General features: G+C 52.0%; 1 protein-coding gene across 1 annotated transcript in view; it reads right to left on the bottom strand.

Moving 5' to 3' along the window:
* Positions 1–1,100: 1,100 nt before the first annotated feature.
* Positions 1,101–15,746, bottom strand: part of LOC144163014 (uncharacterized) — a 77,978-nt gene continuing 63,332 nt past the window's right edge. The window contains exons 2-4 of the mRNA XM_077693787.1: positions 9,221–9,280; positions 6,670–6,927; positions 1,101–3,640 (exon numbers count right to left, since the gene is read on the bottom strand). Coding sequence (XP_077549913.1) covers positions 3,327–3,640; positions 6,670–6,927; positions 9,221–9,278 — 630 coding nt within the window. The 5' untranslated portion in view covers positions 9,279–9,280 and the 3' untranslated portion in view covers positions 1,101–3,326. The remainder of the gene's footprint in view (positions 3,641–6,669; positions 6,928–9,220; positions 9,281–15,746) is intronic.

Genomic DNA, 15,746 nt, shown 5'->3' with positions numbered 1-15,746 from the left:
ATTAAAGATGTTTCTCTCTCTCTCTCCAACAAGGAGCCTCCTCGATTATCAGTCGCGGATCGTCCGCGGACTGCACGAGACGCGATCCGGCTCCCGATTTCGTCGTGTACTCCTATGGGACTTCCGGTCCGAGGGCAGTCCTCGGACTGCCCGCGGACCGTCCAGGACTGGTCAATCAAGAATGCTTATGGTGTCAGAAGCGGGATGTGCTGCTGGCTGCTGTTCTCTGCCGGAACGACATATAAGCACAGCCAACCGACCATCGTCCTGAAACCGCATCTGGGGCGGCATTCTCGAGTTTTGTCCCTTCTGCGTCCCTTTCAAACGTGTCCCTTTCGGCGAGCCCTGATTGGCTAAAAGCAAACAACCGGAAGTGACGTAACGCAAGCGGAACAAACCTACTGCCAACGCTTACTGCTTAACCGGAAGTACGTCACGATGAAAGGGACGCAAAAGGGGCGTTTTCAAAAGGGACAGTTACGAGAATACCGCCCCTGGACGTCTACCTGATAGTTCAGCCAAGTCTCCCTCGTCTACGGGCCTTTCCGTCTGCCTTCGACCTTTGCGAGCGACTTACCCAAGAACAGCAGCGCAGCCTCGTTCCAGATAGCAGCGCTTGACCCGTTCACCTTCCCCTCACCGTCAGACTGGCCCCAGTGGAAGATACCTTGGCTCAACGATCGACCGGAAGAATGCCATGTTGGCGCGCTGTTCTATATTACAGGAGCCCAGGCATAAGACATCGTCAGTACCTTCAAGCTGACCACTGACGAGCAGAAAAGCTTCGGCGCAGTGCTCAAGGGTTTCAACAATTACTTCGAACTCTGGCGAAACGTCATCTATGAACAGTCAAAATTCAATACTTGATCCCACATAGATAAGATTTCGCAGAAGCCTTGCACAGGCAAAAGACACTCGCAACACCAGCACTCGCAACTCGCGAACACAATTGATTCGTGACAAGCTAGTGGTTTGGCTCAACATACACGAGCAGTTGCAGATTCTGCAGCTTGGCACCAGTTGAGACGACATGAAGTCTTTAAATTGAAATATTGTTTTCAGAACACCTCACACACAACGAATTACCTTCAAGGTTCATATAGATGACGGAAAAACAAGGTTTATTGACGGTACAATTTTACAACAAGATAAATCCGAAACACTTCACGCTTAAAACGGGATCACGCTGAGTAAAAAGCTTTCTCGTTCACAATTTCTTATAGCTAACAGGTATGGTTGATACTAGAAATCAACCATGAAAGCTGCAACATCGGCACCATGCAAAACGCTTACCCAGGTATAAAACGCTTACTCAGAACTTGGGTGGAAGTTACAATTTACAAGCAAAAGAAGAGTTACATTGATCATGCCACAACGATCAAGACAACGTTTAGGGTGTGGATGAAGTCTTTCTCAACACAAAATGCGCTGTGAATATCATACGCAATGCTCTTACCTATCGCGTACTACCCCAGATCGCTGACAAATGTCTTTTCAGCTTTTATAATTAAATAATCCTGCCTTTTAAGCAAACTGCTGGGAAAGTAGTTTTCTACTCTGCGTTTTTTTTTTTTTCTTCTGAAAGCTCAACAAGATGCGTCGACGCTGCGAGGTACCCGACAAGAACCAAGTGGGCGCACGCGGTTAAACAGTAAAGTAGATGACTTGTGCTAAGCAACGGTCAATACAGATGACACTGACTCTGCGGAGGAGACAGCAGTCGTGCTTGCCACCACGACAGTACCAGATACCCAAGGCCGGGTGACCGTCATCACCGACTCGCAAGCGGCCTGCCATAAATTTCAAAGGGCACTTTGAAGCGCCATTTCAAAGGGCACTTTGAAGGGCACTTTGAAGCGCAAGTGCCATCTCAGCGATGGCACTTGCTTACTATATGAGGCTTCAAAAGCACGGAAAACTCCATTGGACATAATATCATTTGGACACCAGGTCACGAGTCCTTCGATGGTAATGAAGCGGCAGATACCGCAGCTCGATGCCACTCACCCCGGGCTTCAACCCTCACACGCTATCACCATTCTGCCGACAACCACCCGTTTATCCCCAAGCGCAGCAGAGACGTATTAGAGCACTACAAGCTATCAAGAAGACGATACCCGCCGCCCCACCCGAAGCTAACCAAAGAATAAGCCGCACAAATCCGGAGACTGCCGACAAATTCATTCCCGCATGCCACACAGCTGTCCAATATAAACCCCATGATCTTCAGCTACGACTGCAACTCCTCCTCTGGACGCCCAACACCCTGTACCACATGGTGTGGTAGTGTAAAGGCGTCAGGGGGGAGGTCCTGCTGACAAGCGATCTCCTAGAAAACCAGCGTGGCCTGGTGACCTGGGCGCGTATTTCCAAACGCTTCGCTGTACAGAGCACCCACTTGACATGTCTGTTTGCGTGATGCAGAACGGTAATTAAACGTGGTCATTGGCTGCGCCCCAAACCCAAAGCGATCTAAAAGATGCCAAATCGCCATTATTAACAAAAACAGTTTGAGTTTAGAAAATAAAATGAAATTTATTTTAAGAAATTTAAGCGATAAAAAATACCAAGAGATAGACCTGCTGGGGCTCGAACTCAAGCCGTCACCGCCAGTGCTCAGTACTCTAAATCGAGGCCACAGAGCCGCAGCAGGGGGCCCCTTTTAGCTGGCGCTCAAAAGAATAGCGCGCGCAGTGACATCACACATGTCACGTGGGTGCGACCAGGGCCATTCGAGCTGCAGCTGGCCATGGCATCCCGGACTAGGGACGCCACCCACCATGGATGACCGACAACCACCCTGCGCTCCTTTATTCCCATTTAATGGGAGCAATGAACGTTTCTTCCCTCCTCCTCCTCCTCCTCCTCCTCCTGAACAAGAACGGCTTGGCAGCCTTTATAACACCATGGGAGTTCTGAGGTCCGGAATTGTTAAGCATAGAATACCCAGCTCATTTGGGCAAATATGTACTTCCCCAGAAACGTCAACCAGGGTCCACGCACTGATATCCAAGAAGGTTGATTGTCTTTACAAAGACGGCTATGGAGATAGAACGCAAAGGGGGAACCAGACAACGATGCGTGGTTTTATACACAGTATTGGGGAAGGTAACGTAAGACAAAAAAGAAGACCAATAGGTGAAGAAAAAAATGTGTAGAAACACTGTCGCATAACAAGCTTTTCCCCTCTATACGGCTTCCAAGGGTGGTCATACCAGGCCTGCAAACGCCTAAGGCGAGGTCTTCGTTCCAGTGGAAACTCCACCTTTACGATGTTGGGGCACAAATTCTTCAAACGGCTGCATGTCATCTCGCAACCGTGTGTTTCACGCATTCAGTTCCTTGAGAGGGCCCGTAACGACGCATGCGCAGACCGCGAGAAAGAGGACCGCGGTTGAAGGAAGGGCGGCCGGCAGGGCGGCGCCGTAGTAGACGGGCCTGCGGGTGAAGGTCTCCCGGTAGCCCTTGTAGGGTGGCCGGTCGCTCAGGGTGACCCGGCACCCCCGCGACCTCTGGCAATTGGGGCTCTGGTTGCGGCTGCAGCACGTGGCCTCCACTCGGCTCCAGATGTTGTTGTAGCCGTGCCGCATCATGCAGCACGTGTCCACGTCCCAGCAGTACGAACCCGTGGGACAGTTGTCTGCGAACAAGGACAGCTCAAGACTCCACTGTTTGGTCGGTGTGTGTATGCGTGTGCGACAACTGAGCCAGAATTATAAGCTATTTGTTGAGAGTAAGTGGATAGTATATTTCCACCGGTGTATGCTCCATTTGTGTTCACCTGTCTCTCACCGATGGCTCTTCTGCAAAAAACACAGTCGTCTGTAGCAAGCGAGAGAAGGCGAAGAGGACGCTCAGCCAAGCGTAGCTTTTATGCTAGCTCATTCGTACTATCATTAATCTGGCCCCGCCTTTAAGGAGTGTATGTGTTTTTCTTTTATTATACGCAAATAATTTCCAATTCTAAAGAAAAAACACTTTTTAAACAATTAAACAAACCTCAAGCCATGGTCAATCCCCCACAGTAGGTACGTGCCATTACCAAAGGAAGAAGAAGAAGAAGAAGAAGAAGAAGAAGAAGAAGGAGGAGGAGGAGGAGGATGGAGGAGGAGGACGAAGGAGAAGTGTAGCTGTGACGTACTCCCGGCTGCAGTTATTAGTTGGCAGTTGATTATACCCTCAAAGTTTTTGGCACGTACCGCAGTTAAAGGGACACTGAAGTGAATTTGTCAAGCTCCCGTTTTTGCTTGCACTGCGTAGACTGGCTCAAATTAGCACACTTTTCATCGTTTATCCGGTTGACAAATCGGTAATTATTTTACAAAGCGCGAAAAAAGAAAAACTACCATGCGCGGTTTGCGGCGGCCGCACCAACTAAGGCTGTGACGTTGAGAGGAGGGGCGCCGTGATTGGACGATGCCCAAGGTTAGCAATCACACAAGTTTCGGTTTCGGTTTCGGTTCTGTAAAACATAACCAATGGCTTTGTTGGATGGGCATTCTCAATATCTCAGTAATCATCTTACCGCGCTTCTGCCATGTTGTCGGCTGTAAAATGCACAAGATAAGCCTCCCAGGTCGGCTTGTAGTCGTAGCATTCACTAGCCGAGACCTACGCAGTGCATGAACGCCCTCCGCGTACCCGCAGACGCCCAAATGTCATGCGCTTTTCCCCCATATTTGGAGCTTGCCTCCCTCATGCCTGTATCGTAAAAAGCGTGTTCGCACCAGGCCAAGGGTCTGTTCATTCTGGCCTGTGCCCACTGCCTGCAAGCAGTCGGTGCTTATGGCAACAGCACGCCAACGAGAACTCGCTAGCGCGCCAGTGCCAGCCTGCGCGCGTGTTGTGAACTAGTTCGTGTAGCCATGAACGTTGCGGCCCCAAAAAAGGTGAACTCAATATAGAAAACATCGGCGGAAAACCAAAAAGTTAACTTACAAAAAAAAAAAGCACGTACCCGCGGGGATTCGAACTCGTGACTCGCAAAACATTTGCGGTGAATTCCTAACGCCCCAGACCGCTAGGCCACGGAGCGGGGTGCGAATGCCTTGCTAATATAGGGTATATATTGTACAACCTGTTTACACTTTTATTTAGTTTTCGCATTTTAAGCCGCTTAGGTGACTATTTGTTGTACTGCGATCGTGCAGTAAGCGTCGCCCGAGTTTCCACAGTAGCTCACGTCTAGCAATTGCATTTCGTAGACGGAAAAGCGTTCGCAGATGCGTAGTCGTGCTGCTGACCGCTGTGCTTGTTCGCCCACCGCAAAAAAGTGCTTCCCGCGCCCTAGTTTTACGCTGTACGGTAAAAATATCAGTTGATTTTATTTCCTTAGTACCTATATTGACTTCGCTGACTCTTCTCCCGCCTTCAAGAGGCCTTATATTTTCCTACTGGCGTACCAGTCAGCGAAGCGTCGCATGAGCAGCGCTTGTGTGAAGCGACCTGGACTTGGAGCTAGATACAGTGTACAAACAAACCAAGTAAAGAAAGGCACATTCTTCCATTCACAAACGTGTCCTGGGGCCAAATTCTCTAAAACGACGGGGCGTCGCTTTGAAGCGACGGGTTAGCGCCATTGAAATGCATGTGTTCTGGGGTTGGGGCCGTCGCTTTGCGGTGCTCCTCATGAGGAGTGACCCTGAGAAAAGCAGTGTGGCAGGGGCGCCAAGCGACGCCCACTGCCCCCCATCGTTTCACTTGTCGCTTCGTGCCCTTGTCACAGTGCTTTTCTCAGGGTCACTCCTCATGAGGAGCACCGCAAAGCGACGGCCCCAACCCCAGAACACATGCATTTCAATGGTGCTAACCCGTCGCTTCAAAGCGACGCCCCGTCGTTTTAGAGAATTCGGCCCCTGGCTTCGTTTCAACTAAGCGAACGAATTGCGACCAAGCAATTTTTTTTAACCTCCTTGATTGCGACGACCCGCCGGCGGCCGGCGGACGAAACGCTGGGCCGACTGACTCTGTCGGCCGGGGAGCCGTGCAGTAGCGCAGCCGTGGCGCAGCCAATTGCCAGCTCATCCCCTCCTGACGTCACACGAAAACGCCACAGAAAATGGGCGAGCGTAAAGAGAGGAGGACAGCGTTTTCTAATTAGTTTTTCTACTAAATAAAATCGCGTAAACGCGCCTAGAGTGGTCGAAACATGGCCTGGGGACTCCGGACTACAATTTGCGCTAGTAATCCCGCAATGTTTACATATCACTTCAGTGTCCCTTTAAACTTCAATAGCCTAGCTTCTTTCGAGGTGCTGGGGAGCTCAGACCCAGAGGTGCAAACTGCTATGGTCAACAGAGCTACCCAAGTCGCCACCGGGCACAATTGCTGGGGGCCACTACAGACCCTTAGACCACAGAACGCCCAATAAAGTACCTCCCTCTCTCTCCTCTCTCTCGGCCACCAGTGTCATCATCATCATCATGATCGCCATCATCATCGGTGTGTTTGTGTCTGCTGCAGGACAAATGCCTCTCCCATGTCCCTCCAGCCCTTCCTGCCTTGTGATTCCCTAGACCATTAGTTGCCGCCGACTTTTCTTATTTCCGCCCCAGTGTCATTCGTGGAAATGTATTGTCAGGCATCAAGGTCGGTTGTCAACGAGCATAACAAGACATCTCGGATGCAGATGTTTTTTAACAGGTACACACAGCACAACTAATGACCTACCTGGACTAAGGAACGTGCCTTGCGAAAGGGAAAAACCCGAGCTCGGTACGTTCTGGCGCCCGGTGGCGTAGGATAGGTACGAGCCACGCGAGCCGCCAGACGTGTGTGTGGACTGTGCTTCCGGCCTGGCTAGCTCATTGATGCGCACACAGTTCCTGTACTTGGGGTCGCACCGGTAGCCGTAAGGACAGCACTTGTCGTTGTCCCGGCAACAGGCGTCCCGAACGGGGCCCGACAGGTCGTGGTTCCAGCCGAAGCCTGCGAGGAATCAGGGACTGCTTTGTTGCGCAGTACTTGGACATTACGAAAGTGTGTGGGGTCGGTATTATTCGCCCTGTTATATATCCACGTATTCCCTCGCATAAAAACATCCTTATCGCAAATAAATAGACAGCGCTTAATGATAGGGGCTGATAGCCAGCCACTGTGCCTATAACAGAACAACCCTTCTGCTGGTTTCTTCAAATATTACGGTAAACCGTCGTTATAACAAAATCTCTGTATTCACAATCTCGCTTTATTAAAAGTTCATAAAGAGCGAGTCATTCCCGCTTTTAAAGAAATATTGCTTATAACGAAGTTGATTTTTCTGTATCTAGGACTTCATTAATACGAGGGCTCACTGCATGTTCCATCATATAATATGACGTGTACCTGGCTCCAAGCAGAAAGTTGTCCATGCGCACGTGTAAGTACTTACATAAGTTATAACTTAACCCCACCTTCATACTTGACAATGAATACTGATGACGATGACGATGGGTCATGATCTACTGGAATGCGTATACGTCTCGACGCGTTGTCAGCATCACCATTACAGCCGACTCCACACTAACCGTGGAATGGACTCAATAACGTGTGTAGCGGACGTACGGCACAAAACAAAAGAACACTGGCACTCCTATTAAGGTAGACATTGGCGCATTAGAATGACACGAAACCGTTTCGTTTTGTGGTGGAAATTATGATCCTTCCCGACCGTCGAGACAACGGCGTGTCACACGCTTACTTTAGTGAGGACTGTGAGCGTGAGCGCATGCGTATGAACACGCCCACCACCTGCTATCGTATATGTTAGTAATTAGAGCGCTCTTAACAATACCCTCGAAAGAGTAACTAACGATGTATCTCTTTTCATGGGCAGCTAGGCTCGAGATCGTAACACCAGCATCCCGTTCAGTGTACAGTTAAGAAATGTTGTAGGTATCTAAAAGAAATAAAGCTAGCACAGAACGCAAGCCCACGACCACCCACCTAGTCCACGAACACCCACGACCACCCACAAGCCCACGACCACCTACGACCACCCACAAGCCCACAACCACCAACTTAGTCCACGAACATCCACGAACACCCACAAACCCACGACCACCCACCTAGTCGACGAACACCCACGAACACCTACAACTTACCTAGTCCACGACCACCTACGACCACCCACAAGCCCACGACCACCTACGACCACCCACAAGCCCACAACCACCAACTTAGTCCACGAACATCCACGAGCACCCACAAACCCACGACCACCCACCTAGTCGACGAACACCCACGACCACCTGCAAGCCCACGTCCACTTACCTAGTCCACGACCACCCACGACCACCCACAAGCCCACGGCCACCCACGACCACCCACCTAGTCTACAACCACCCACCTAGTGTTGGCCGGCCACGCCAACAACAAATTGACGCCATTGACGAAGAATGGGGAAACCACAGTTTCAAAAGGCTGTGTTTCGATATATCATTGTGTTATACCGATAATAGATCTCTGGAAACATGAGGCCACCCAGACTACTTGTAAACACGCAGAAGTACTAAAACACTACATTTAAACGTACTTGACGCGGGGCAGGTGGGGGTGATTAATCACCGCGACAATTTGATTTATTTTGCCTGATAATGATGTTTCTTCAAGGCGTAGTGCTGTAACTTTACAAATCCATTAACGCCGAGTTTGGTATGAAAGGGCACGTGAAGCACCATTGCTGGCAAAACAGGCATGATTGCACATTGTTGTCAAATATCGCACGGTTGAGTTCGCGCCTACCTATTCAAGTGATAGTGTATACTGCTCGGTATAGTGCCACGAAGACGCTCGAAAATACTGTGGTGCACTTACCTGTATTGTGCGTCGCTCTATTTGTCGTCCCAGGTTTGCGTCTATACTAAGGACCTTCCGCGAAAAACTGCGACGGGTACGCGTGGTACGCGGCGTCCTGCCAATTTAGTAAGCCTTACTGGAAGTATAACACAGGATTTCTCCAAGAGATAACAATAGACGAGTAGAGGCACACTTACTAAACGGGTCTCTACACACAAAAAAGAAGGAAAAGTAGTAAATAAAGCTTCCAGTGACACCTAAGGATACTCGACTTCCAGTTGATCGAACTATCAAAGAAATTAAGCTGCTCATGGGCGTTGATAAGGTCGACCTAGTACTCTTTGATTACATACACGGGTAGTTATCTCGAAGCGACAATGTACCCTCGGCTAAGCAAGTGCTCGTATATATAGATACAGTCATTTATTTAGAAAATACAACTTACCCTTAGCCACTGCCAAGAGGCACAAGAACATCCACACCACGCCGTGCGATGCGTTCATGCCTGTACATAAACAAATTCAATATCCTTACGATCACAAAAGCTAAATACACTGTTAATCTGTATTCATTCGAAGCGCGTCTCACGTGTGGCAAGCCCACGCGCAAGCCTGGACGACACTGGGCGCTCCTCACGAGGCTCACGCTTGCGTACACTAGATATATTTCTTGGTATTTTTGGCGAACTTCTCACGTGTGGCAAGCCCACGCGCAAGCCTGGACGACACTCGGCGCTCCTCACGAGGCTCACGCTTGCGTACACTCGATATATTTCTTGGTATTTTTGGCGAACTTCTCACGTGTGGCAAGCCCACGCGCAAGCCTGGACGACACTGGGCGCTCCTCACGAGGCTCACGCTTGCGTACACTCGATATATTTCTTGGTATTTTTGGCGAACTTCTCACGTGTGGCAAGCCCACGCGCAAGCCTGGACGACACTGGGCGCTCCTCACGAGGCTCACGCTTGCGTACACTAGATATATTTCTTGGTATTTTTGGCGAACTTCTCACGTGTGGCAAGCCCACGCGCAAGCCTGGACGACACTCGGCGCTCCTCACGAGGCTCACGCTTGCGTACACTCGATATATTTCTTGGTATTTTTGGCGAACTTCTCACGTGTGGCAAGCCCACGCGCAAGCCTGGACGACACTCGGCGCTCCTCACGAGGCTCACGCTTGCGTACACTCGATATATTTCTTGGTATTTTTGGCGAACTTCTCACGTGTGGCAAGCCCACGCGCAAGCCTGGACGACACTGGGCGCTCCTCACGAGGCTCACGCTTGCGTACACTCGATATATTTCTTGGTATTTTTGGCGAACTTCTCACGTGTGGCAAGCCCACGCGCAAGCCTGGACGACACTGGGCGCTCCTCACGAGGCTCACGCTTGCGTACACTCGATATATTTCTTGGTATTTTTGGCGAACTTCTCACGTGTGGCAAGCCCACGCGCAAGCCTGGACGACACTGGGCGCTCCTCACGAGGCTCACGCTTGCGTACACTCGATATATTTCTTGGTATTTTTGGCGAACTTCTCACGTGTGGCAAGCCCACGCGCAAGCCTGGACGACACTCGGCGCTCCTCACGAGGCTCACGCTTGCGTACACTCGATATATTTCTTGGTATTTTTGGCGAACTTCTCACGTGTGGCAAGCCCACGCGCAAGCCTGGACGACACTCGGCGCTCCTCACGAGGCTCACGCTTGCGTACACTCGATATATTTCTTGGTATTTTTGGCGAACTTCTCACGTGTGGCAAGCCCACGCGCAAGCCTGGACGACACTCGGCGCTCCTCACGAGGCTCACGCTTGCGTACACTCGATATATTTCTTGGTATTTTTGGCGAACTTCTCACGTGTGGCAAGCCCACGCGCAAGCCTGGACGACACTCGGCGCTCCTCACGAGGCTCACGCTTGCGTACACTCGATATATTTCTTGGTATTTTTGGCGAACTTCTCACGTGTGGCAAGCCCACGCGCAAGCCTGGACGACACTCGGCGCTCCTCACGAGGCTCACGCTTGCGTACACTCGATATATTTCTTGGTATTTTTGGCGAACTTCTCACGTGTGGCAAGCCCACGCGCAAGCCTGGACGACACTCGGCGCTCCTCACGAGGCTCACGCTTGCGTACACTAGATATATTTCTTGGTATTTTTGGCGAACTTCTCACGTGTGGCAAGCCCACGCGCAAGCCTGGACGACACTGGGCGCTCCTCACGAGGCTCACGCTTGCGTACACTCGATATATTTCTTGGTATTTTTGGCGAACTTCTCACGTGTGGCAAGCCCACGCGCAAGCCTGGACGACACTCGGCGCTCCTCACGAGGCTCACGCTTGCGTACACTCGATATATTTCTTGGTATTTTTGGCGAACTTCTCACGTGTGGCAAGCCCACGCGCAAGCCTGGACGACACTCGGCGCTCCTCACGAGGCTCACGCTTGCGTACACTCGATATATTTCTTGGTATTTTTGGCGAACTTCTCACGTGTGGCAAGCCCACGCGCAAGCCTGGACGACACTGGGCGCTCCTCACGAGGCTCACGCTTGCGTACACTCGATATATTTCTTGGTATTTTTGGTGAACTTCTCACGTGTGGCAAGCCCACGCGCAAGCCTGGACGACACTCGGCGCTCCTCACGAGGCTCACGCTTGCGTACACTCGATATATTTCTTGGTATTTTTGGCGAACTTCTCACGTGTGGCAAGCCCACGCGCAAGCCTGGACGACACTCGGCGCTCCTCACGAGGCTCACGCTTGCGTACACTCGATATATTTCTTGGTATTTTTGGCGAACTTCTCACGTGTGGCAAGCCCACGCGCAAGCCTGGACGACACTGGGCGCTCCTCACGAGGCTCACGCTTGCGTACACTCGATATATTTCTTGGTATTTTTGGCGAACTTCTCACGTGTGGCAAGCCCACGCGCAAGCCTGGACGACACTCGGCGCTCCTCACGAGGCTCACGCTTGCGTACACTCGATATATTTCTTGGTATTTTTGGCGAACTTCTCACGTGTGGCAAGCCCACGCGCAAGCCTGGACGACACTCGGCGCTCCTCACGAGGCTCACGCTTGCGTACACTCGATATATTTCTTGGTATTTTTGGCGAACTTCTCACGTGTGGCAAGCCCACGCGCAAGCCTGGACGACACTGGGCGCTCCTCACGAGGCTCACGCTTGCGTACACTAGATATATTTCTTGGTATTTTTGGCGAACTTCTCACGTGTGGCAAGCCCACGCGCAAGCCTGGACGACACTCGGCGCTCCTCACGAGGCTCACGCTTGCGTACACTCGATATATTTCTTGGTATTTTTGGCGAACTTCTCACGTGTGGCAAGCCCACGCGCAAGCCTGGACGACACTGGGCGCTCCTCACGAGGCTCACGCTTGCGTACACTAGATATATTTCTTGGTATTTTTGGCGAACTTCTCACGTGTGGCAAGCCCACGCGCAAGCCTGGACGACACTCGGCGCTCCTCACGAGGCTCACGCTTGCGTACACTCGATATATTTCTTGGTATTTTTGGCGAACTTCTCACGTGTGGCAAGCCCACGCGCAAGCCTGGACGACACTCGGCGCTCCTCACGAGGCTCACGCTTGCGTACACTCGATATATTTCTTGGTATTTTTGGCGAACTTCTCACGTGTGGCAAGCCCACGCGCAAGCCTGGACGACACTGGGCGCTCCTCACGAGGCTCACGCTTGCGTACACTAGATATATTTCTTGGTATTTTTGGCGAACTTCTCACGTGTGGCAAGCCCACGCGCAAGCCTGGACGACACTGGGCGCTCCTCACGAGGCTCACGCTTGCGTACACTCGATATATTTCTTGGTATTTTTGGCGAACTTCTCACGTGTGGCAAGCCCACGCGCAAGCCTGGACGACACTCGGCGCTCCTCACGAGGCTCACGCTTGCGTACACTCGATATATTTCTTGGTATTTTTGGCGAACTTCTCACGTGTGGCAAGCCCACGCGCAAGCCTGGACGACACTGGGCGCTCCTCACGAGGCTCACGCTTGCGTACACTCGATATATTTCTTGGTATTTTTGGCGAACTTCTCACGTGTGGCAAGCCCACGCGCAAGCCTGGACGACACTCGGCGCTCCTCACGAGGCTCACGCTTGCGTACACTCGATATATTTCTTGGTATTTTTGGCGAACTTCTCACGTGTGGCAAGCCCACGCGCAAGCCTGGACGACACTCGGCGCTCCTCACGAGGCTCACGCTTGCGTACACTCGATATATTTCTTGGTATTTTTGGCGAACTTCTCACGTGTGGCAAGCCCACGCGCAAGCCTGGACGACACTGGGCGCTCCTCACGAGGCTCACGCTTGCGTACACTCGATATATTTCTTGGTATTTTTGGCGAACTTCTCACGTGTGGCAAGCCCACGCGCAAGCCTGGACGACACTCGGCGCTCCTCACGAGGCTCACGCTTGCGTACACTCGATATATTTCTTGGTATTTCTGGCGAACTTCTCACGTGTGGCAAGCCCACGCGCAAGCCTGGACGACACTCGGCGCTCCTCACGAGGCTCACGCTTGCGTACACTCGATATATTTCTTGGTATTTTTGGCGAACTTCTCACGTGTGGCAAGCCCACGCGCAAGCCTGGACGACACTCGGCGCTCCTCACGAGGCTCACGCTTGCGTACACTCGATATATTTCTTGGTATTTTTGGCGAACTTCTCACGTGTGGCAAGCCCACGCGCAAGCCTGGACGACACTCGGCGCTCCTCACGAGGCTCACGCTTGCGTACACTCGATATATTTCTTGGTATTTTTGGCGAACTTCTCACGTGTGGCAAGCCCACGCGCAAGCCTGGACGACACTGGGCGCTCCTCACGAGGCTCACGCTTGCGTACACTAGATATATTTCTTGGTATTTTTGGCGAACTTCTCACGTGTGGCAAGCCCACGCGCAAGCCTGGACGACACTGGGCGCTCCTCACGAGGCTCACGCTTGCGTACACTAGATATATTTCTTGGTATTTTTGGCGAACTTCTCACGTGTGGCAAGCCCACGCGCAAGCCTGGACGACACTGGGCGCTCCTCACGAGGCTCACGCTTGCGTACACTAGATATATTTCTTGGTATTTTTGGCGAACTTCTCACGTGTGGCAAGCCCACGCGCAAGCCTGGACGACACTCGGCGCTCCTCACGAGGCTCACGCTTGCGTACACTCGATATATTTCTTGGTATTTTTGGCGAACTTCTCACGTGTGGCAAGCCCACGCGCAAGCCTGGACGACACTCGGCGCTCCTCACGAGGCTCACGCTTGCGTACACTCGATATATTTCTTGGTATTTTTGGCGAACTTCTCACGTGTGGCAAGCCCACGCGCAAGCCTGGACGACACTCGGCGCTCCTCACGAGGCTCACGCTTGCGTACACTAGATATATTTCTTGGTATTTTTGGCGAACTTCTCACGTGTGGCAAGCCCACGCGCAAGCCTGGACGACACTGGGCGCTCCTCACGAGGCTCACGCTTGCGTACACTCGATATATTTCTTGGTATTTTTGGCGAACTTCTCACGTGTGGCAAGCCCACGCGCAAGCCTGGACGACACTGGGCGCTCCTCACGAGGCTCACGCTTGCGTACACTCGATATATTTCTTGGTATTTTTGGCGAACTTCTCACGTGTGGCAAGCCCACGCGCAAGCCTGGACGACACTGGGCGCTCCTCACGAGGCTCACGCTTGCGTACACTCGATATATTTCTTGGTATTTTTGGCGAACTTCTCACGTGTGGCAAGCCCACGCGCAAGCCTGGACGACACTGGGCGCTCCTCACGAGGCTCACGCTTGCGTACACTCGATATATTTCTTGGTATTTTTGGCGAACTTCTCACGTGTGGCAAGCCCACGCGCAAGCCTGGACGACACTCGGCGCTCCTCACGAGGCTCACGCTTGCGTACACTCGATATATTTCTTGGTATTTTTGGCGAACTTCTCACGTGTGGCAAGCCCACGCGCAAGCCTGGACGACACTCGGCGCTCCTCACGAGGCTCACGCTTGCGTACACTCGATATATTTCTTGGTATTTTTGGCGAACTTCTCACGTGTGGCAAGCCCACGCGCAAGCCTGGACGACACTCGGCGCTCCTCACGAGGCTCACGCTTGCGTACACTCGATATATTTCTTGGTATTTTTGGCGAACTTCTCACGTGTGGCAAGCCCACGCGCAAGCCTGGACGACACTGGGCGCTCCTCACGAGGCTCACGCTTGCGTACACTCGATATATTTCTTGGTATTTTTGGCGAACTTCTCACGTGTGGCAAGCCCACGCGCAAGCCTGGACGACACTCGGCGCTCCTCACGAGGCTCACGCTTGCGTACACTCGATATATTTCTTGGTATTTTTGGCGAACTTCTCACGTGTGGCAAGCCCACGCGCAAGCCTGGACGACACTGGGCGCTCCTCACGAGGCTCACGCTTGCGTACACTAGATATATTTCTTGGTATTTTTGGCGAACTTCTCACGTGTGGCAAGCCCACGCGCAAGCCTGGACGACACTGGGCGCTCCTCACGAGGCTCACGCTTGCGTACACTCGATATATTTCTTGGTATTTTTGGCGAACTTCTCACGTGTGGCAAGCCCACGCGCAAGCCTGGACGACACTCGGCGCTCCTCACGAGGCTCACGCTTGCGTACACTCGATATATTTCTTGGTATTTTTGGCGAACTTCTCACGTGTGGCAAGCCCACGCGCAAGCCTGGACGACACTCGGCGCTCCTCACGAGGCTCACGCTTGCGTACACTCGATATATTTCTTGGTATTTTTGGCGAACTTCTCACGTGTGGCAAGCCCACGCGCAAGCCTGGACGACACTGGGCGCTCCTCACGAGGCTCACGCTTGCGTACACTCGATATATTTCTTGGTATTTTTGGCGAACTTCTCACGTGTGGCAAGCCCACGGGCAAGC

Source organism: Haemaphysalis longicornis, unplaced genomic scaffold (assembly GCF_048455015.1).
Source record: "Haemaphysalis longicornis isolate Haplotype H1 unplaced genomic scaffold, Haemaphysalis longicornis Haplotype H1 scaffold_12, whole genome shotgun sequence".
NCBI classification, from domain to species: domain Eukaryota; kingdom Metazoa; phylum Arthropoda; class Arachnida; order Ixodida; family Ixodidae; genus Haemaphysalis; species Haemaphysalis longicornis.
Note: the sequence above shows the minus strand (reverse complement) of the source record. Positions and strands in the feature narration are given on the sequence as shown.